Below are 21225 nucleotides of genomic sequence, written 5' to 3' on the forward strand. Positions count from 1 at the left end.
GGTGTTTGTATGTATATATGGTGTTTGCATGTATGTATGTATGGGTGTTTGTCCTGAATGTGCATCTCTGTGCTGCATTCATGCCTGGTGCTTGAAGAGGCCAGAAGAAGCACTAGAGTTACTGACTGTTGTGAGCCACTATGTAGGTGCTGAGAATCACCTAGGTGCTCTGGAAGAGCAGCCAGTTCTCTTAACTGCTGAACCATCTCTCCAGCCTCCTCCCCGACTCCTTTTGTTTGGAGATCAAAATAAGGTATTTCAAGATGGGAATGGTGGCATGCATATGTAATATTAGCACTGGAGGTAGAAACAGGAGGATCAGTAGTTCAAAGTCATTCTAAGCTACATAGCACATTTGAGGCTAGCCTGGGCTACATGAGAACCTCTCAAGAAACCAAAACCAGGGGGCTGGAGAGATGGTTCAGAGGTTAAGAGCACTGGCTGCTCTTCCAGAGGTCCTGAGTTCAATTCCCAGCAACCACATGGTGGCTCACAACCATCTGTACTGAGATCTGGCGCCCTCCTCTGGCGTGCAGGCATACATAGAGGCAGAATGTTGTATACATAATAAATAAATCTTAAAAAAAAAAAAAACACCAAAACCAGGGGCCTGGAGTGATGGCTCTGGCTCCGTGGTTAAGATCTCAGATTGACTTCAAAATGTTTGTAACTCTTCTGCCTCCGGAGCGCCGGGATTATAGGCACAGGACACCATGCCTGTACAACGGCATATATATATATACATATATATATGTATATATATGTATATATATATACATATATATATGTATATATATATATATGATTAAAGGTCTGCACCACCACCTCCCAGATTTATTTACTTTGTATACAGTGTTCTGCCCACATGTATGAGCACCAGAAGAGGTCACCAGATCTCATTACAGATGGTTGTGAGCCATCATGTATTAAGAATTGAACTCGGGACCTTTCGAAGAGCAGCCAGTACTCTTAACCTCTGGGCCATCTCTCCAGCCCCACACAGCTATAATTTTAATGGGTGACCTTTCTGAAGAGGTATAGCATACTTCTAGTTACTGTGCCCACCTCACTCCAGGGATATCCAACTCCTATCGCACCTGCTCTTAAGTACACACAATTTAAAAAATACAAAAATAAAAGCTTAAAGGGTAAGTAGGGATATCCCAACCTGGAGCCTCAAGAGCAGTCCAGCTGGCGACCTACTCAGTGAGATGCTTCTAGTTGCCTGGGTTCCCTCTTCTCCCTCCCTCCCTCTCACTCTCCATCCTCCTCTCCCTTGGGTGAGCGTGGCAGGTGCCGCGGGGGCGAGCCGGGGCGTGGTCACTGAGAGACTGTAGTCGCACCGACTGACTAGTCTCCTCCAGCCTCCTGAGCTCCGACGTCCTAATTCCACTGCAGCTGGCATAAACCCAGTTCTTGGCCTACCCACCAAGGGTCCATAGACGTGAGCGCGCTGGCGCCGAACGGAGAAGTGCGGTGCCCCGGGCCGGGGGCTCCTGTGAACCGGCCCCTGCTGCCGCTGCTGCTGCTTCTGCTCCTGCTGCCGCTGCCCGCCGGGGCCTGGTACAAGCACGTGGCGAGTCCCCGCTATCACACCGTGGGTCGCGCCTCGGGTCTGCTCATGGGGTTGCGCCGCTCGCCCTACCTGTGGCGCCGTGCCCTGGGTGGGGCAGTTGGACCGCTCTCCCCGGACTCTCTGGTCCCGGGGCGGGTCGCTGGCAGCGCTCTCCTGCTTTCTTCACCGGTGCAGGAGCTGTGGAAGGCACGACGCAGGAGCTGGCGGGCTGGCCCTCCCGTCTATGCGCCCCGGATTCCGCGGGACCTGGAGCGAGCCCGCCAACAGGAGCAGTCGCTGAGCCGCCGTTCCTGGATCTCAGAGGAGTCCGCTAGGTAAGCGGGAGAAGGGGGAGGCAGGGGTGGCAGCCGCCAAGGGAGTTTTCAGGGGTCTGTGACCATTAGTTCCTGCGCACTGGTTTTTTGTTTGTTTTGTTTTGTTCTTTTGCTTTGTAGCTCCTTCTGATCCTCTTCTCACCTACCAAATGGTCGGATTACAGGTGTGCACCACCACACCGGTTTATGTGGTTCTAGGAATGGAACCTAGGACCTAAGCAAGCACTCTGCTCACAGAGCGTATCTCCAGCCCCTTGTTTGTTTTGTTTTGTTAGGGATTATTCTTCCCCATCCTCCTGGGTACTGATTTTGCAGGTGTGGCCACCACGCCCCCACTCTCTCGTTATGTTAGAATTTCCCAGAGTCCTTTCCCTATCATCCTGAGGACAGAATGGCAGAATAGAGAGTTTTGTTCTTTTTTTCCAGAGTCCTGATCTGTTTTTTTTTTTTCCTAGAGCCCTCGGAGAGACGCTTCGCGCCCAGCCATGGTTCCTGCAGCACATCCTCATTGCCGACCGTGTCAGGCTCCAGAACCGGTCCAAGAATTTATGGCGCCCCCATGCCTGACCTGGGCTGGCGCAGTCACGGCTGTTTCCAGGGAGGGCAGCTTATAGCTACAGCCAAGCCTCATGGTCTGGTCTGGTCAATAAAACCAACCTGATTCCTGCGCCCCCGCCTGTGACCCTTTTTCTCCGTTGTGTACTTTGCGTCTAGCTTGAAGGCGCACATAGCCGCGCGCCCACGCCCTGGCAAATGTCAAGAACCCCCTCCCTGACCAGACCAGCTCATCAGTCAGTCCTTAGGGGCCCAGTTGGGCGCGGGGGGGGGGGAGCAAGATGCTTCTGAGCCTTGGGTTGCTTCCTGCATAGTGATTCCTACCCTGATGCGAACTGATGCGTACATCAGTTCAGGGACCGGAATATGGTGACCCATCCTACAAACTCCTGCAATCCTCGGGGGTCCTGACTGTCCACTGACGCACACAGGAGGGAGAACCTAGTGAGTGGCTCTCCAGGTGGCCCTCACTCTGCCCTCTGTCCAGACTGAAGAGATTTCTCTACACCGTGAGCTTTCCTCTAGTCCAGGAAACCCACCAGGACCTTTGTCCTCTTCCTGGTATTAGTTTTAAGCCTGACTTTTCTTGACCCCCTCCCGTCCCCTCAGCACCTGGAGGTAAGCAGAAGGTGTCAGCTTCCTGTATAGTTACGCTTCCACTCTGGAGAGAAGCCCACACTTCTCCTCTGCATTTCCAGCCATTGGCTCTGGTCCCACACAAATAGGCTTTGTCAAGCTGTGCATTGTGGCTCTGGACTGTAATCCTAGCCCTTTGCTGACTGAGACAGGATGATTGCTGTGAGTTTGAGACCAGCCTGAGTTACATAGTAGTTTCCAGGCTAGCTTGGAACAACACACACACACACACACACACACACACACACACACACACATCTTCGGACTCCCTTCAGCTTCACACCCTGGGACCCTTCACCCTTTGCTGCCTCTTTAAACTTCCTCAGTCTGTCTTTTCTGAGATCTGAGTGCTGGGATTACCTGTGGGACCTCAAACCTCCCTGTCACCTGCTGTTAAAACTCTCCTGAAAACACGTTGCAGGTCTTCCCTTGGTCATTTAGCAGAGGCTAAGAGCGGGTAGATCTCGCCTGCTGCCCACTCTGGCCATCCCTTCTGACCTACTGGGTATGTCCTCTCCCCAACTTGGCCCCTAGATGTCAGTGCTCCCCACCTTTAAAAGGTTAAAAATATGAATGAGTGTTTTACCTGCATGTATGCAAGTGTACCACACACAGGTAGTGCTCTTGTATGCTAGGATTTTAAATTACATTTTATTTCTTTACTTTTGTTCTTGTGCACACCTCTGGAGGTAAGAAGACAACATGCTAAAATTAATCCTCTCCTTCTGCGATGCGTGTCCCAGGAAACAAATCTAGGTCATCAGACTTGGCACCCACTGAGCTATATCACCAGTTCTATGAATTTTTACATTTATTCCATCTATTTATTAATTTATTTGTGTGGCTGTACATCTTCCAGGGCACACATGTAGCTGCCAGAGGACAACTTGGTTCTCTTATTCCACCAAGATCCCAGGGATCAGACTCAGGTTATCAGGTTTTTTTTTTAAATATTTATTTATTATGTATACAATATTCAATCTGTGTGTGTTTGCAGATCGTTACAGATGGTTGTGAGCCACCATGTGGTTGCTGGGAATTGAACTCATGACCTTTGGAAGAGCAGGCGATGCTCTTAACCACTGAGCCATCTCTCCAGCCCAGGTTATCAGGTTTGATAGCAACTGCCTTTTTGCTGGTCCAGGAATACTGCCTTATCCTAACTCTGTGGGGCTCTAAATCTATTTACTTTGGTGTCACATAGCCCTTTTTTTTGGCGCAGGAGAACTGGAGGTGACTGACTCCTCAAATAAACCACTTTTCCCTACTTTTTATTTATTTTGTTTTATTTTATTTTTGAGACAGGGTTTCTCTACATAGCCCTGGCTGTCCTTGAACTCACTCTGTAGACCAGGCTTACCTCGAACTCACAGAGATCTGCCTGCCTCTGCCTCCTGAGTGCTGGGATTAAAAGTGTGCACCATCACACCTGACCCAGTTTTTTCCATTTTTGACTGTGATCCACCACAACTTTAACCTTCCAAACCATCTGTGACCTGACCTCGTCATCCCACAAGTCTCCCCGGGTTCCCCACTGCCCATGAGATAAGCTCAATGCTCTTATGCCCTATACTTAGCTGTCTTTGTTCCCTGCCGCCCCTACCTCCTACGGAAGCTTGTAAGATCCATAAGCAGATTCCAGAGCAGCCTGGCAGCCTCGGGTGTGCACTACAAAAGACCCTTCAGGGCTTCAGGTTTCTTTGGGGGTTTCTCTAGCTCTGGGCCTCCCAAGCTTAGGCCAAAGCACACAAACCTGTTTCTTTGGGTCTGAGCAATGTTTACCCAGTACTTGCCAGTGCTGGTGCCAAGTAGTTAGCAAATGTTTTGTCACAAGGGCTGGGGCACTTGGCTAGGTGGCCTAGAGCTATCCCATTCTGGAGAAGTAGGTGCTAGGTCTAAGGGGAAGGGCAAAGGCCCGGCTTCTCCGCCATTACTCCCCAAGGCTCGCATTCCTATGCTTGGGAGCTGTAACCAACCCCAGGGCCTCACAATTCCAACTCTGCAGAACTGGAATTGGTTTAAACCGGGGAAGTGAGGTCTAAGATGGACTTTTGGGCTTCCTCACCCCCTACCCCAGCACCCCCCAACCCCGCCCCACCAGTCCGTTCCTCCCCGTGATGGCTCAATCACACTTATTTCCGCCAGGTGGCGCTACGCAACTGCTATAGACGGTCCGTAGCCAGGGAAGGGAGCTAGAGGGGAAAGTGGGCGGGGCGAGGTCTCGGAATCCTTGAAGGTGGTCAGTTTCCTGTCCTTCCTTTCTACCCTTTCTCTTCCTGCCCCGTCTCTGAGTTTCTGTTCTTTCTCCTTTCGTTACGCTGATCCCTTCTGCTCCAAAGAGAGGCGCCATGTAGTCTGAGGGAGAAGGTCCTAGCGAGACCTTGTGGATGCGTGCAGGGCCATTATTGCCCATTAGGGTATTAGCGCTTTCCCAGGACGTCCCAGCCTTTACCCAGTGTCAGGATAATGGCTCCATCCCTGGGACACCCAGCTTTGGTTTTTTTTTTCAATGTTTAGTGAAAAACTCTCTGTCCCATCAGGGGTTCAGGGCAGCCCCAGTCTGGGGTGTCCTTAGATGATCCAAAAGAGGGGAGACTGAGAGATCGGATATGCGAGCTCTTCGTCACACAGGTGACCCACTTGGATAATAAGTTGTCGGAGAGGGAGAGGCCGAGTGGGCGACGTTCCTCAAAACTTCTTTTTTTTTTCTTTTTTTTTTATATTTATTTATTATGTATACAATATTCTGTCTGTGTGTATGTCTGCAGGCCAGAAGAGGGCACCAGACCTCATTACAGATGGTTGTGAGCCACCATGTGGTTGCCGGGAACCGAACTCAGGACCTTTGGAAGAGCAGGCAATGCTCTTAACCACTGAGCCATCTCTCCAGCCCCCGTTCCTCAAAACTTCTGAAGACCTTCTTGGATGGCCTCAGTCTCTCCATCCTTAAGGGATGAAAAATGCCAGGCAGCGGGGGTGCACACCTTTAATCCCAGCACTCAGGAGGCAGAGGCAGGGCCCGCCTGGTCTATAGAGCAAGTTCCAGGACAGCCACGACGACACAGAGAAACCCTCTCTAGAAAAACCAACCCCCCCCAAAAACAAAATAAAACAACTCTAGAAAAATAAAGTCCACTGACCCTTACGCCACTTTCCTGTCCCATTCTCTGAGGCCCTAACCGCGAGGGAGGATACCCCTTCAAGACTCCTTGGTCTGTTTCTACTTGCTACTCTGCCTGCCTCTCAGGTCCGTGGGTATCCTGTCTGCCTAAAGCCTCTGGGAGGATTTGAGAGGAAGGGGTGTGGTCTTAGAGCTGTGGGGATCCCCCTTACCTCCCGGGCACCAGGGCTCCACTCTTCCACTATGCCTGACGCTCATTCCTGCTCCCCTTGAAAAACAATAATGGAACTGGAGAGGTGCCTCAGTGGTTAAGAGCACTGGCTGCTCTTCCAGAGGACCTGGGTTCAATTCCCGGCAACCACATGGTGACTCACAACCATCTGTAATGAGATCTGGTGCCCTCTTCTGATCTGCAAGCAGAACATTGCATAAATGATAGATTAAATAAATCTTCAAAGAAAGAAAGACACTCTTGGTCTGTCCTCTCGGTTTTCTTTTTATTTTGAGGCGGGATTTCACTGTGTAGTCCTGACTGGCCTGGAACTCACAGAGATCCAGTTGCCTCTGCTTCTCTAGTGCTGGGATTAAAGGAGTGTGCCACTACATCTGGTTCTATTTTATTGTTTAAAGAGGCGTTTTCTTGCCCAGTTTGATTTGCAGGGGGTGTGTGTTTTGATTAGGCATATGTATCTGTGTGGGGTGCAAAGGCCAGGAGAGGGCGTTGAATCCCCTAGAGCTGGAGCTACATTGTGGGCTACATGAATGGGCTGGGAACCAAACCCAGGTCCTCCGTGACAACAGTGGTCTTAATCACCGAGTCACCTCTTCTGCTCCTGTTTTATTTTTTTCACGAATCAGATTCTCATGTAGCCTAGGCTGGCCTCAAAGTCACTATGTAGTTGAAAATGGTCTTGAACGTCTCATCCTCCTGACTTCATCTCCCAGAGTCACACTAGGTTTGTGGAGTGGTAGAGATCCAACGTAGGGCTTCCTGCATGACAAGCAAGCCCTCTCCAGCCGAGCTACATTCCTGTGTTTGTTTTTGAGACAGGGTCCTCCTCTAGCTTAGGCTGGCCTCTAACCCATGACAACCCTACATCAGTGGCTCAGCTTCCTACCTCAGTACCTCAGCTTCCTACCTTAGTACCTCAGTACCTCAGTATCCTTCCTATCTTAATACCTCAGCATCCTACCTCAGTACCTCAGCTTCCTACCTCAGTACCTCGGCTTCCTACCTCAGTACCTCGGTATCTTTCCTACCTCAGCACCTCAGCGTCCTTTCTACCTCAGTACCTCAGCTTCCTACCTCAGTACCTCAGCTTCCTACCTCAGTACCTCAGCTTCCTACCTCAGTACCTCAGCTTCCTACCTCAGTACATCGGCTTCCTACCTCAGTGCCTCAGTCTCTCGTCTTCCTACCTCAGTACCTCAGCTTCCTACCTCAGTGCCTCAGTCTCTCGTCTTCCTACCTCAGTACCTCAGCTTCCTTCCTACCTCAGTACCTTGACTTCCATTCAGCCTAATTTTAAAGTCTTTAAGTTCTTTTTAGAATTATTTATTTTTTATGTGTTTGGCCTCCGTGTATATTTATATTCCACTTGCTGGGAGGTCCTGGGAGGGGATGGGACCCCCAAGACTGAAATTATGAATGGTTGCGGGTTGACATTTGGATTTTGGAAGTCAAACCCAGGTCTCTCGTAAGAACAATAAATGCTCTAAGGGCTCTTAACTGCCAAGACATCTTTCTAGCCCTAAAGTTCCATTTTTTTTTTAAAAAAAGATAACTTTCAAAACATTTTGTTTGTTCATTTTAAAAGATTTGTTGTTGGGCAGTGGTGGTGCACACCTTTAATCCCAGCACTGGGGAGGCAGAGGCAGGCGGATCTCTGTGAGTTTGAGACCAGCCTGGTCTACAGAGCTAGTTCCAGGGCTACATAGAGAAACACTGTCTCCAAAAACTGAACTATATATATAATTTGTTGCCAGGTGGTGGTGATGGCATTTTTTTTTTTTTTTTTTTTTTTTTTTTTTTAGTGTTTGCACACCAGAGGATGGCATTGGATCCTTACAGAGGGTTATAATCTGCCATGTGGGTGCTGGGAATCAAATCCTGGTCCTCTGAAAGGCTGAGCCATCTCTCCAGGCCCATCATTTGTCCTTGTTTTGGACACATGATATCCAGGCTGGCTACAAACTGGTCATCTTCTTGCCTCAGCCTCTGGAGTGTTGGGATTGCAGAGGTGCTGCCTCTGACTGCCTCTTTCCCCTTCTTGTTCCGCACTGTTGGCCCAGGCTTCCTCTGAGGCTCAAGCACACATCACATCTAAGCTGCTGGCTTGTTACCGTCACCTTCCTCGAGACTTTTCAGCCCTTTGGCGTTGGGAGCTTCTTTGGTACTTCTCTGTGACTACAGTGTAGTGTCCCCTCCGGGACCGCATGTTCCTGGTCTGGTTTTGTTCTCCTGTCTTCATTCATGGGCTGAGTCCTTGGCAGAAAGCCAGAGAGGGTCCAAGGTTGAGGTGAGAAGTCGCCAGTCCTCCTCAGCTCCTGATCTGGAGAGCTCCCATCTTGCCAGTCTCTTTAGTGTTACCACAAAGCTGCGGTCTGAGGTCAGGGATGTTCCTGGTTGTTGCGGGATAACTTCCAACTTCCACAGAGGCGGGAAATACAGTGAGCACATGGTTTCTACACATTACCTAACAATCTCGGTGGGTAGCAGCATTAGGCTGTGCCCACAGAAACCAGTCCTACAACAGAAGGGCAAATCCGGATAGGCAGGCAGATGGAGATGGCCAGCCAGGCCAGAGCCGATGGCAGCATCCGCTAGAATCTGCAGAGAGGATGGGGGGCAGGGAGCAATAACGCATCCTCGGCCTAAGTGTCTTTCAGGGGCAGCCACTAGGGTGTGGGGACCCAAGGGGCTGCAGCCTAGGATGCTACTCAGAGGCGGGTCCTAGTGCTTGGGTGGACGTGGAGAGCCAAGGGCTCTCCCCAGCTCAGGACTCTGGAGAGAGGAGAGGGAGAAGGGAACCCTGAGCTAGGGCTGCTTCTTCTATTCACATGGGGAATTGTCTGAGCTGGCTATACCTGACCCAGGAGCACCAGGTAAGTGAGGAGCAGTGGGCTGTGGGTGAGCCTAGATCTCAGCTGTCTTCTGTGCCTGAGGAGATACTTCAAGGTCAAAGTGCAGTCTCACAGTACTGGGTCCTGGCAGAGGTGCAGAACCTCCCTTCTTTAGGCCTCAGTTTCCTGATCTGTAAAATGGCCTGTTTCCTCTAGGGTTGCTTTGGGGAAACTATATAGGAACACATAAGTGATTTTCTGAGGGAATTGTCTGCAAGGGTGGCTGGGAACTTATGCCATTGTAAAAGTAAGAGTGTCTGGGAGACTCTAGGCCTGGGGACAGGGGATGGGAGACCTACAAGGCTTAACATGGGGCAGCTGATCACCACCTAGAGCTCAGGGGCCAAAGTCCATCCTCAGCACAGTTCACGCCGGGTCAAGAGGAAGGCAGCAAATACCCTCCCATCTCTGCCAGATAAACTCATGTTCCCAAAAAGCAGGGACTATGGAGACAGGATGTTTAGTGGACAAACACTTCCTGGGAGGGGCAGTGGGGTCACCTAGTCACTGGCCCTAAGGGCCTAGGTTACTCTCAAAGTCTTTACTCTTTACTCTTTAAAGTCTTATTTCTGCCTGTTGTACTCTGAATTGGGCCGGGACAACTTCGGGGATCTAGATTCAGATGGCAAAGAAGGAGCAGGCAGAAGCCCGGGAGGGTAGAGGGTGCATTCCGAGGGAGGCGCGGCAGCCCCTGCTCTTTCCCTCTGGTCTCTGACTAGATCCTTTCTCTACGCTCCCCATTTCAGGAACCTCTCTCAGAGTAGGGTACGCAGGTGTCTGAAAGAGTGATTCCTGGAACAGAAGGCAAAGGTGCTGGCGCTACGGAGCGTGGCCAGAATGGGATGAAACAGGAGTCCCAGGGACTCCGGGGGGATTGCATGACCGTGCCATCCTCACTCCGTGGTCCTCCAGGGTTTCTGGGCGCGGAGGCAGGGGCCTAGCTAACGGGGCTTGGGCTAGGGCGGGGGCAGCCAGGAGGGCGGGGAAGGGGCGGGCGCGGGGGCGGTGCTGCAGCGGGAACAGGGGCCAGGGCCAGAGCCAAAGCCGGAGCCCGAGGCGACGCGAGCTGAGCGGGAGCTACCGAGGCCGCTGCCCGCTCTCCCACCCTCGCCTCTGCGCTCCAGCCTGCGGGTGGTTGGGAGCCGTGGCCAGTCGCGGCCAGCCAGGGGGCAGCGGGTGCCATGGCCGCGCCGGAGTCGCTGCGGCCCCGCCTGTGTCGCCTGGTACGCGGCGAGCAAGGCTACGGCTTCCACCTGCATGGCGAGAAGGGTCGCCGCGGGCAGTTCATCCGGCGCGTGGAGCCAGGCTCCCCAGCCGAGGCCGCCGCGCTGCGCGCCGGGGACCGCCTGGTTGAGGTCAACGGCGTCAACGTAGAGGGCGAGACGCATCACCAGGTGGGTCCCCGCGCTGCGCCCCGCCCCCGGCTCCCTCCTGGGGGCGCGTCCCTGCAGCGCCGGCTAAGATGCCAACGACCCCCCCCCCCCCGCCTTCTGCGTGCTACATGGTGGGACCCGGCAAGGGTCTCACAGGGGCCTGCTTGGGCTCGGTGTCGAGGTGTGGGACGTGGCCGCCAGCTGGCCTCCTGGTGAGGAAGCTCGGTCCTGCACTAGCGGGGGAGGGAGAACATCCTGGTAGGGAGGGGCCGCACTGCGGCTACTCTGGCCAGGGCCCTGGCTGCTTCTGCTAGTTTTGGCCTCTGTGTGCCATGGAGGGGGAGGAGGTGGCTAAGGCACCTTGTGGCCTTGTGGTACAGATGCTTTTCTGTCAATGTGTGAGTGCGTGTATGTGTGTGTGTGTGTGCTTGCAGGTCTCTCTGGGGTCATCCATATGAGCACACTACCCAACTGTTCCAGGAGAGGGTGAAAGCATACTTGTGTCAGCGCTGGAATGTGTGTCTAGGGTTGTGTGGACACTTCAAGCATGTGTGCCGGCCGTGTGTGTGTGTGTGTGTGTGTGTGTGTGTGTGTGTCTGCATGCCTGATTATACTAGTACTTCTCATGGACCAGTATGTCTGGGTCTGGCCAAGTCAGCTCTAGGGGTAGCATCTTTTTTGGTCTCAGAAAGAGCCTCCTCCTGAGAGGCGGCCTGGCTCTGTAGAGGTCACTGTCAAGCTCTTGCCTCCGGGAGCTAAAAGAAGGCTGTTTTCTCTGCAGGTTTTACCTACCCCTGGGGTGTCTGTATCCCACTGAGGGGTAGAATCACCTTAGACCTTGGCAAGGGTCCAGCTTCCCTCCACCTTTTCTGTTTTGGATTCCCCAGTACCAAGCATGTCCATGACTTACTTGTGGGCCTGGAGAAAGCAGGGTGGTTCTTGCTGGGCCACGAGTTGAATTCCTGTCTCCTCCACCAGGCCTGCTTTCTACCTACAGTGACCACTGGATTTGGTTGTGTGCTAAAGAGATGGGAATAGAGCCCAAAGGTTGGCGCACGAGGCAAGGGAGAGGCCAGCAGAGTTGGTGTCACCTGCCTCTAGCAGTTCCTGGAATCCACCTGTTTACCCCAGGTTTCTGGGGTGCTAGTCTCTAAAGATTGTCACACGGAGCCACGTTAGACACCTTCTACTGCTCAGGAAGATAGGAAGTAAAACCACGACTCCATTTTACTGACAGATAGTGGGTGACTGGCTTGGTTCCCATTCCAGAAGCGTCAGGGTGCTGGGATCCTTCTGCTCTGTTTGTCCTGGGGAGAGAGGACGATCCCTGACAGAACAGGTGAAGATGGCCTTGGGTCTGACCTTCCTATCCATCCGTGATAGCAGATACTAAGTGAAATAATGATGGGGACCCTGTCTTCTCACCCCCTCAGGCTGCGGGGGTGCTGGTTGTTAACATTTCCTGCCCTTCAGATGTCCAGTGGGCATGTCTCCCTTTGAACTCATGTTAACACCCTGCATGACCCATGGTGGCCCACATGCTCTCTGCACTTCACAGGCACCCATCCAGACACACAGATGGCTGTAAAATCACACCTCTTCCCCCGCTGTACCTGCTACTGTTCTCCTCACCTGCTGGAGCCCAATCCTGCTTCCCTGAAGCTACCAGCACCCTAGTAGAAGCCCGAGGTCTTCACCTCTTTGCGGGTCCAGCAGGAATAGTTTTCTGGTCCTGGTCTGGAGGCAAATTGGAGTTCGAGATCTTTCTGGGTGTTAGAGCCACACTGCATCTCAGAGAAAGAAATCGGCCCAAATACTCACATTGGGGCCAACTCTCTCCTACACCTAGACCAAAAGACAGACCTTAAAATACACACACACATACACGCACACATGCACACACCCAAAAGCACACACATACTGATAAGCACACACATGCAGATAAGCACACACATGTAGATAAGCATGTACACACATATGCATAGACTAGACTCAAACCCTGAAGCTCAGCTGAACAGTTTCTGACACTCCTGTCTGGCTGCTCTTGCCTGCTCCTTCTTGTCCTTACCTGAGCTGAATGCAAGGCCACAAGAGGATACTGAAGTACTTGCAGCTCCAGCTCTAACTCCAGGGAGAAGAGGGGAGGGAGCTACTGGAAACAGGGGGTGGGGGGTGGAGCTCGCAGGCCTCTCAGTCCAGCTACCCACCCCTGGCCTGCTGTCTGTGAGCCTTGCCTAGCCGGGAGTGGTGCCCTTTCTTCCATGTGCTGCCCCGGGTGTTGGCGGCTGAGCTGGTCCCACTACCCACCCATTCCAGGTGGTACAGAGGATCAAGGCTGTGGAGGGGCAGACTCGGCTGCTCGTGGTGGACAAGGAGACAGATGAGGAGCTCAGCAGGCGGCAGCTGACCTGCACCGAGGAGATGGCCCATCGAGGCCTTCCACCAGTCCACAACCCCTGGGAACCAAAGCACGACTGGGCACGCTCAGGCAGCCTTGGCTCTGACACTGGCCAGAAGGTATGGTGGGCTATGTGTGGGGGGACAATGAGCTTTTTCCAGAACTGCCATCACTGCCTCTGATAAAATCTTCAATTTGATCACCTTTGATCATCCCAGGGCCCTTTCCCTACCGCAATAACCACACTCTATGCCCCTGGTGACTGCTATGGCTACCCTTTCTGTCTTTGTTCCCTCTACTTCAGGTTCCATTGACTGAGGAGCCTTGGGCGGAGCTGCTGGGACACTAAGGCACCGAGTGTCTGTTAGATATCTGTTGTCCTAGGCTCTGTCCATGTATCTGTCTAAGCCATCCATGTGCTCCGAAGGCCTTGGGTGGATTAGATCCTGCTGTAGTGGGACGGAGGGTTCCAGGGAAACGGGACCGAGGACAGGGGCTGGCACCCAGGTGAGCTGTATGTGGGTCCTTAGAAAGGGTTTCTGGGATGAGTCTTTCCCTTGACTTCCCTCCCCTAGGGAACCCCTGTGTGCTGTCCTGGGTAGCACCTCCCCCTTGTCTCCTTCCAGGATAGGTGACCTGGAAGAAACAAGGGAAGATCTGTTCCCCCTTCCCAGCAGCCACCTAGGCAGGACCTGGGGCTGGAGGAAGGGCCTCTGGCTGTTTGTTCTGCTTCTTGGAGGGCCTGGTGTTATTGTCTCTTTTTAATCTCCACTTCCAGCTCTGTGAGCCATTGGCTGAGGGTGGCTGGAGGCCTCCCCCAGTGTCTCCACTTTAGCTGGTTGGGTCTGTGCTGATCCCTATGGGACCTGTCTGGAGGTCGAGAGATGGCATTCCCAGTGGTGAGGCCAACCTGGGCAAAGGTGTCTGCTTTGAGCCTGTTGGTGTTTCTTTCTGAGAGACCTGAGGGCTAAGCCCTGGGATCTAGATTCTTCCCTCTGGCTGGTTTAAGATCAGGAGTCTTTAGAAGGAATCTTGAGGGAACAAGATGGTGCCAGCCAGGCCCACCTTCCTCTGTCTGAGGACTAAGAGCCTCCCTTTTTCCCAAGCACCCATTTCTCCTTCGTAGGAAGAAGATCCCTCCTCCCCCATGTCCATTCATTTAGATGAAAACAGCCCTGGTCACCTTCCTGTGGAAAAATCCACCCTGGGACCTTATCTGGAGATGGGGTGGCCCAGGCCCCTTGACTGTGGGTGGGTCCTTCCCTGCCATTGCTATTTCAGGCTTGGAGGGGCTGCAGGAAGCCTTAGGAGGGGGCTTCCTCTGGGCGTATTTTTAGAGGAACAAAAGTGGGTACAATGGGCCTGTCCCATTGTAGATAGGTCAGATCTAGGGACAAGGACTCTAGGAGGTATAGGAGCCCAAGGGACAGTCTTCCCGTGGACAAGAAAAGGGAGCCTCTTATGATTCCTACAAACCAGGCTTAAGATAGCCTGCCTCAGGCTGGGTGTGGGAGCCTCAGATGATGGGGGGATTGGGGACTGGACAGACTGGTGAGGCATGTGTACCTCTGCTCTGCGGCGGCAGTGTTGGGATGTCCTCTAGGGGCTCCCATTGGAGGTTAGAGCTTTCTCATCCACCCTGAACTTGTGTCTCTTGTCCCAGCCTGCAGGATAGGGGAGGTGAGACAGGGGAGAATACTGATATGGTCTGCCCCTCCCTTTGGGGGCGGGAAGGCCTAGTCAGTGGTGACTCAGCCCAGGCCATTCAGGGCTGGGGGTGGCTGCAGCTGCAGTGAGCTGATTCTAGCAGTGATGACAGGGACAGCCCCCAAACAGACCTAGCAGCTAGCAGTGCCAGGGATAGGGAGGTGGTGATAGACCATGCCTTTCCACCCCCTCGGTCCTACCGTGTCTGCACCTCCTGGAGGACTTGGGGACCGAGTCGGGGATGGTGTAACTCTACAGGTGGTGGGTTCGCGGTATAGGATGCTGTGGAGCAAAATGACAGCAGCCAAGCTTTTGGGACTCCCCTGGTGCCTTCTGTCCTCTTTTCCCTCCCCCAGCTACTGTCTTCTGTTCTCTAGCCAAGGTCCCCTCCCTTGACTCCCTGTCTCTACTGCTCTGGGTCCTGAAGCAGGGCAGGGCCTCCCAGCAGCTTCCTTCCTTCCTTTCTTGGGACGGAAACCCAGCTGGGTGTGGGGGGCGCCGGACAGGGGAGGGGGTTCAGTCACCACCCTGCTACCCAAAGTGAGTCAGCCCCTATGTCCCCACCCATCCCCAGGGAACCTGGGCCACAGCGGGAGGTAGATAAGTGGGGTGGCAGTCTTGGCTGGCCCAAGAGCTCGGGCCACTCCAGGCTGGGTCACTCGCTGCTTGCCATTCCTAGCTCACCGCTCATGGCTCGCTCCAGGAATACCATGCTGCCTGCCTCAGCCCCAGGAGCTCCTCCACAGAACTTCCATCGGGGGCTTGTTCAGGTCAGGTCAGGTGGAGTGGGGGCAGAGCCGGACTGTCAGGACCCCAGCCTTAGCTCAGTCTCTGGGAAGGGACAGGGAACTTGGGGATGTTTGTGTCTGCAAGATGGACCCCAAGCAACAATGGGGGCCTTTCTCTACTGGGGCTGGTGAGTCATTATCTGGTGGGGGGGCAGAGCCTGGCTCCTAGGGCACCCCCATATCAGCCTTTGTTTGGCTATAGGCTCAGTAGGGGTACTGGGGCTTGCCCAGCTCTATGGCTCTGTGTCTTAGAGCCCGTGGGAGCCAGAGGGCCTGTCTGAAGAAGGCAGGAAGTGTGCTCACAGCTAGGGCTGGGAGGAAGAATTCCAGCAATGCACCCCTCCCACTGCTCGTGGGGGCACCCTACCCCCACTTGCTTGTCCCCCTCTACCCCACGGGCTTGAGGGTATGTTGCAGTTCTTATACTTGAGGGTCTTCTGCCAGGCCTGGCGCTGCTTGGACTCTGCTTGTGGCCAGAGACTGTTTAGGGATCTTTCAGCCCATGCTGAGAGGGGACTGGTCTGACTTGTGGCTGGGGGTTGGTCAGAACAGCCCCTAGTTTCATGATCACAATAGCTTGCCAAGACCTACTTCCCATTGGGGAGCCCCAAGAAACCCTGCCTTGTAGGCTACCACAGAGGCCGTGGGAAGAGGCCACAGGGACCAGTGCCATGGGCATAAACTTGCATGTGTGGGCGGCTGTGTGTGTCTGTGTTGCTTGTTTATAAGTATAAGCTTGGATGTCTTGTCTCTCTGGCCACATGATGTGGGCCTGCCTCCTAGGACATGACATCGTGCCAGGAGTGGCCACACAGTCCCTCGCACTATGTTGATGCTCTCCGCTCCAGTCTCTCTTCCCCTGTGAACTAGTCTCTGGCTGTCCCAGGGTGCTTTGACAGGTCCCTCTGTCAGGGGCCATCAGGGCCTTGCCCCAAAGCCCTTGTACCTTCAGCTGTGTGTCCGCTGACAGATCTATGCAGTGGGGCTCTGAAGATCTCGGAGGCCTTATAACCCTGAATTCAGCCAACATTGTCCCGCCGAGCCCCCGGGGGACTAGAGAACATTTTACCTCCGTAATTCTTGGTGTAATGAGGCAGATGGTGGCTGTGCAGCAAGGGGTCCCAGGAGACTCCAGCTGGGCTTTGAGGTCAAGGAAGGGATCCTGAGTGCATGCTAGACATAACGGGGGTGTCCAGGTTGAGGGGACATCCCAGAATCCTAAAGCCAGGAGTAGCCCTGCATAGACTTACTCCTGCGGCTGGCTGCTACCCAGGGACACGACTAACACCACATTTAGGGTTTGGAGCTAGGCATGGTGGCATATGCCTGTAATTCTGGAACTCAGAAGCTAAAACAAAAGATGACTTTGAGTTTGAGGCTAGCCTGGGTTACAGCGTGGGACCTTCTCACCAGAACACTAAAAAGGGAGGTATAGTGGGCACCTGGAATAGTCAGAGGTATTCTGGGTGGGGGGAGACAGGTGCCTGAGATTTATAGCTCTGCCGTGAGACCTGAAGGACCCTGCTCTGTGGTCTCTTAGACGGCAGGGGTAGTGGTGGACAGGGAAGGAAGTACCCCCAGCCAGCACATTGTCACCTGCACACACACCTAGAAACCTGAGCTGCCACCTGACTGCCCACCCCGGCCACTGGCCCTGTGTAATTGGGCACCGGCAGCCGCTGGCCATTCAGCAACTGTCTCTGGCTTGGCCCCTGGCTAGGGTAGGGGGTCAAAAGGCTGGCCCCTGCCTGATAGCTTCCTGTCCCAGAGATCTACTGCAGGATGCCAGAGGTAAATCAAGGCAGCCTGGGGCAGTGGTGGGGGCTCCCTGCGGGTACCACGAGCCCTTCCGTGTTGTGGGCTAGGAAGCATGGTAGTCTAGGAGTGGCCTTCACGGCATCCACTTGAAGCCTCTTTTTCCTGGGCCCATGAGGTGGGGGCAGTGGTTCCAGTTAGTGTTGGAATTCAAAAGCAAGCAGCTGCCACACAGCCCAGGAAGCCTCTTGGTGGCCTCCGGGAGAAAACAAAGCTGCTCAGGCCTCCAAGGCACCAGCCCTAGGGAAGGGAGGAAGAGGAGGGGGTGGTGCAGCCTGAAGGCAGTCTTGCTCCTGTGATGGGGGCCGGTATCCCATCTGGTTCCTCAAGTTGTGCTGTGACCCCTGTGAATTCTTCCCTGGTTTCTCAGCAGCTATCTCACTAGAGGTTTACATGTTTGGGAATAGGCTTTGTCACTAAACCCCCACACAACTAAAGCTATATTACAGGCTGCTTACTAAGCTCCTCGGTCATGGGGCACATAGAGTATCTACAAGTGAAACCTGGGGTTGGTTCCTGAGAGCACCGGGTAGGGAGGCTGGGGCAGAGCCTGATGTCACCTCCTATGTGCCTACAGGATGTCAATGGGCCCCCCAGGGAGCTGCGTCCCAGGCTCTGCCACTTGCGAAAGGGACCCCAGGGCTACGGGTTCAATCTGCATAGTGACAAGTCCCGCCCTGGTCAGTACATCCGCTCTGTGGACCCGGGCTCGCCTGCTTCCCACTCTGGCCTCCGTGCCCAGGACCGGCTCATTGAGGTACCCTGGGTTGCTGTGTATTTGTGTGTCCCCGAGTGTCCACGTCTGGGCTCTGGGTCCCTGCAGGAGGAGGGGAGATGCAGGGAACTTGAGCTGGCACCTCCTCTTGCTGCCTCGGCTGGTGGTGGCTTCGATGAATATTTGATGGCACACCTGGCTGGGTGGCATTGGGCCGACTGGGCCCCTCAGGCCTTTCTGACCCTGTGTGGGTGGTGGCAGGTGAATGGGCAGAATGTGGAGGGGCTGCGCCATGCTGAAGTTGTTGCCAGAATCAAGGCCCGCGAGGATGAGGCCCGGTTGCTGGTGGTAGATCCAGAGACTGATGAACACTTCAAGCGGTTGCGGGTCATACCCACTGAGGAGCATGTGGAAGGTAGGCTACTACCTTAGGGGCACAGGGTAGGCTCAGTGCAGTCACTAACATGCTGTCCCCACAGGTCCACTGCCATCACCAGTCACAAACGGGACCAGTCCTGCCCAGGTGAGAGGGTGGGCCCATGCAACCCCAAGTGTGCCTCCACCTCCGCATCCCCAGACATGATAGAGGATGCGTGTCCTGGAGAGCTCTGCCCTTGAGGATGTACAGTTGTGAAACCTATCTCACTGGTCACCTCAAAAATACCACTGTGCTAGCCAGTCATGATGGTATATACCATCAATCCCTGCACTTGCGAGTTTTGAGGTCAGCCTGCTCCACATGGCAAGTTCCAGGACAGCCAGGGCTACATAGAGACTTTGTCTCAAAACAAACACCCACTGTGGATCCTATATGGGGTCAGTGCTGGGGCCCACACAGGGTGGGAGGGCACCTTGGGCCCTAGGCCACCCTTCCATGCTTTGTTCCAACGTGACTACTGAGTCTTCTTCAGTTCTGACCTTCTTGGGACGCTGGCCCTAGCTTGACATCAGGTGACACTCACGTAGCTAATTCCCATTGCCGCAGCTGCTCTTCCCCATCGTGGCTGGCCAGACCGGGTTCCTCTGTTCGCTGCTAGGCGCCAGTTACGCTCTGGCCCAGGCAGCGGGAGACGTGTGATGCTCACTGCTGAACAAGGGACAGATGAGATGCAGCTGTGCTGTGTGTGTGCTCAAAAGTGAACCGTGCGTGCACGTGTGTGCACAAGAGCGTGGGCATGTGAGCACGTGTGCAGATCTAGGTGCATCAGGATGGGGCCACTGTAACCACAACCTACCCTTGGTTTCCTACCCAGCTCAACGGTGGCTCCATGTGCTCATCCCGAAGTGACCTGCCAGGCTCAGAGAAGGACAATGAGGTAATTCTGTTGCGGTGTTCACAAGTGGGGTTTCAGAGGCTTAGGAGTTAATCTCTGTGGAAGGAAATACCTACCAGGACGGTGGAACTACTGTTTCCAAGAACCCTCTTGGGCTGGCTGTCCTAGGCCTTGAGGTGGCCTCTGGTGTAAGTTCCTTGGGGAGGCAGCTGCCAGGGATATGGCTCACTGTCTGCACCTGTACCCAGGATGGCAATGCCTGGAAGCGAGACCCCTTCCAGGAGAGTGGCCTCCACCTGAGTCCCACAGCAGCTGAAGCTAAGGAGAAGGCTCGAGCTACCCGGGTCAACAAGCGGGCACCACAGATGGACTGGAACCGGAAGCGAGAGATCTTCAGCAACTTCTGAGCCCCTCTCTGCCTGTCCAGGGGCCCCAGGGTCTCTTCCTGCACGGACCTTGGGCCTTTCTAGAGCTCCCCAAGCCTCAGCAGACTGGACCCATGACCCCATGAACCCTTGTCTTGTCCACTGGGTGCTGCGGCTGTCATAGCGAGATGAGGGAAGAGAGAAACCCAGAAATGTGTGAGAGAGACAGAGACAGACAGGCAGAAAGACTGACAGAGAGACAGAGACACAGTGAGAGAGGGAGGAACGATGAATGGTGGTTTGCCAAGGGCCTTTGCTGTTTGCCTCAGGCCTGCTGACTGAAAGGAATTCATGTTTTCGCTTTTTTTCCTAAAAGGTCTCCAGCTCCACATATGTTTCTAGTTAATAGTGGAGCCCCCTCCCCCACCCCCTTGGGACTCACTCTAAATAATTGCAATAAAACGAACCTTTCTCTGCAAACCCTTTCTTATCCACCCTGTCAGCAGCGCCATCAGAGCAGAGACCAGGGACGCCAGGGGCCAGCCCGCGGGCCAGCTGTGTCTGTAGGAGCTTCCCTAGTGAGGGATGGTCCCCAGGCCAGGCCTCTCTCCTCCGCCCGGCTACCCCTGCGCTGCTGGCTGCCTCCCACGTGCCGGGTTCTGGAATGCAAAGCCTCGGTTCTCTGAGGGACCAGGGATGGCGGTTCCCTGTCTGCGAGAGGGAAGCTCCGGACCACCCACCCCTGTCCTGCTCTGCAGCCCAGACTCCGGAAATGGTGGGCCTGGCCCCTGCCCTCTGCCCTTTCCTCAGTGCTTTCAATGCCCAGACTCACTTATTGGCACCGCAGTCTGCCTCATAAGCCATAGCGCACGTGCGCACCCTCAAATTAAACAGGCCTTGCCTTGGACTCTGGCGCCTGTGTCTTTTCTGAGTTTTCAGTTGAGGGACAGGGCCCCTTCCAAAAGACCCTTAGGTGAGGAATGACACCAACCTCTCCTCCTGCTTCTTCAAGACCTGTCCTGAGCCGGGCAATGGTGGCGCACGCCTTTAATCCCAGCACTCGGGAAGCAGAGGCAGGCGGATCTCTGTGAGTTCGAGACCAACCTGGTCTACAGAGCTAGTTCCAGGACAGGCTCCAAAGCCACGGAGAAACCCTGTCTTGAAAAGCAAAAACAAAAAACAAAAAAACAAGACCCATCCTGTTAAGCCTGCATCCAGCAGCCCAGAGTCTAGGTCTCTAGAGTTCTCCTGTTAACATGGGGGTGGGTTCCTGGCACAGGCTGAGCACAAGTTCAGAAGCTAGAAGGTTCAGGGAAGTGCTGGGGCTGCAGGACAGAGTGTGAGAGTTCACAAGGACACCCCCCACCCCCTGCAGGCTTCCCAGCAGCTGGCTGCAGCTGGCTCTGTTTCCTCCCTCCTGGGTTTATACTCCCCGCTTGCTCTTCCCTCCCTCCCTCCCCCACTC

General features: G+C 54.1%; 2 protein-coding genes across 3 annotated transcripts; both read left to right on the top strand.

Moving 5' to 3' along the window:
• The first annotated feature begins 1366 nt into the window (after positions 1-1366).
• Positions 1367-2553, top strand: Npw (neuropeptide W). The gene is made up of 2 exons (XM_075989688.1): positions 1367-1890; positions 2346-2553. Exons 1-2 carry the CDS (start codon positions 1622-1624, stop codon positions 2455-2457), a joined length of 381 nt encoding a protein of 126 aa, XP_075845803.1. The 5' UTR covers positions 1367-1621; the 3' UTR covers positions 2458-2553.
• A 7806-nt stretch (positions 2554-10359) lies between these two features.
• Nherf2 (NHERF family PDZ scaffold protein 2) lies at positions 10360-20667 on the top strand. 2 transcript variants are annotated; one of them, XM_075941590.1, is made up of 7 exons: positions 10360-10719; positions 13015-13215; positions 17984-18163; positions 18383-18536; positions 18601-18644; positions 19375-19437; positions 19644-20667. In XM_075941590.1, exons 1-7 carry the CDS (start codon positions 10507-10509, stop codon positions 19800-19802), a joined length of 1014 nt encoding a protein of 337 aa, XP_075797705.1. In that variant the 5' UTR covers positions 10360-10506; the 3' UTR covers positions 19803-20667. The 2 variants fall into 2 exon arrangements, with proteins under 2 accessions (XP_075797705.1, XP_075797706.1); XM_075941591.1 differs by lacking the exons at positions 10360-10719; positions 13015-13215 and adding an exon at positions 15307-15573.
• The last annotated feature ends 558 nt before the right edge of the window (positions 20668-21225 follow it).

The sequence above is a fragment of the Microtus pennsylvanicus genome, chromosome 11, assembly GCF_037038515.1.
Source record: "Microtus pennsylvanicus isolate mMicPen1 chromosome 11, mMicPen1.hap1, whole genome shotgun sequence".
NCBI classification, from domain to species: domain Eukaryota; kingdom Metazoa; phylum Chordata; class Mammalia; order Rodentia; family Cricetidae; genus Microtus; species Microtus pennsylvanicus.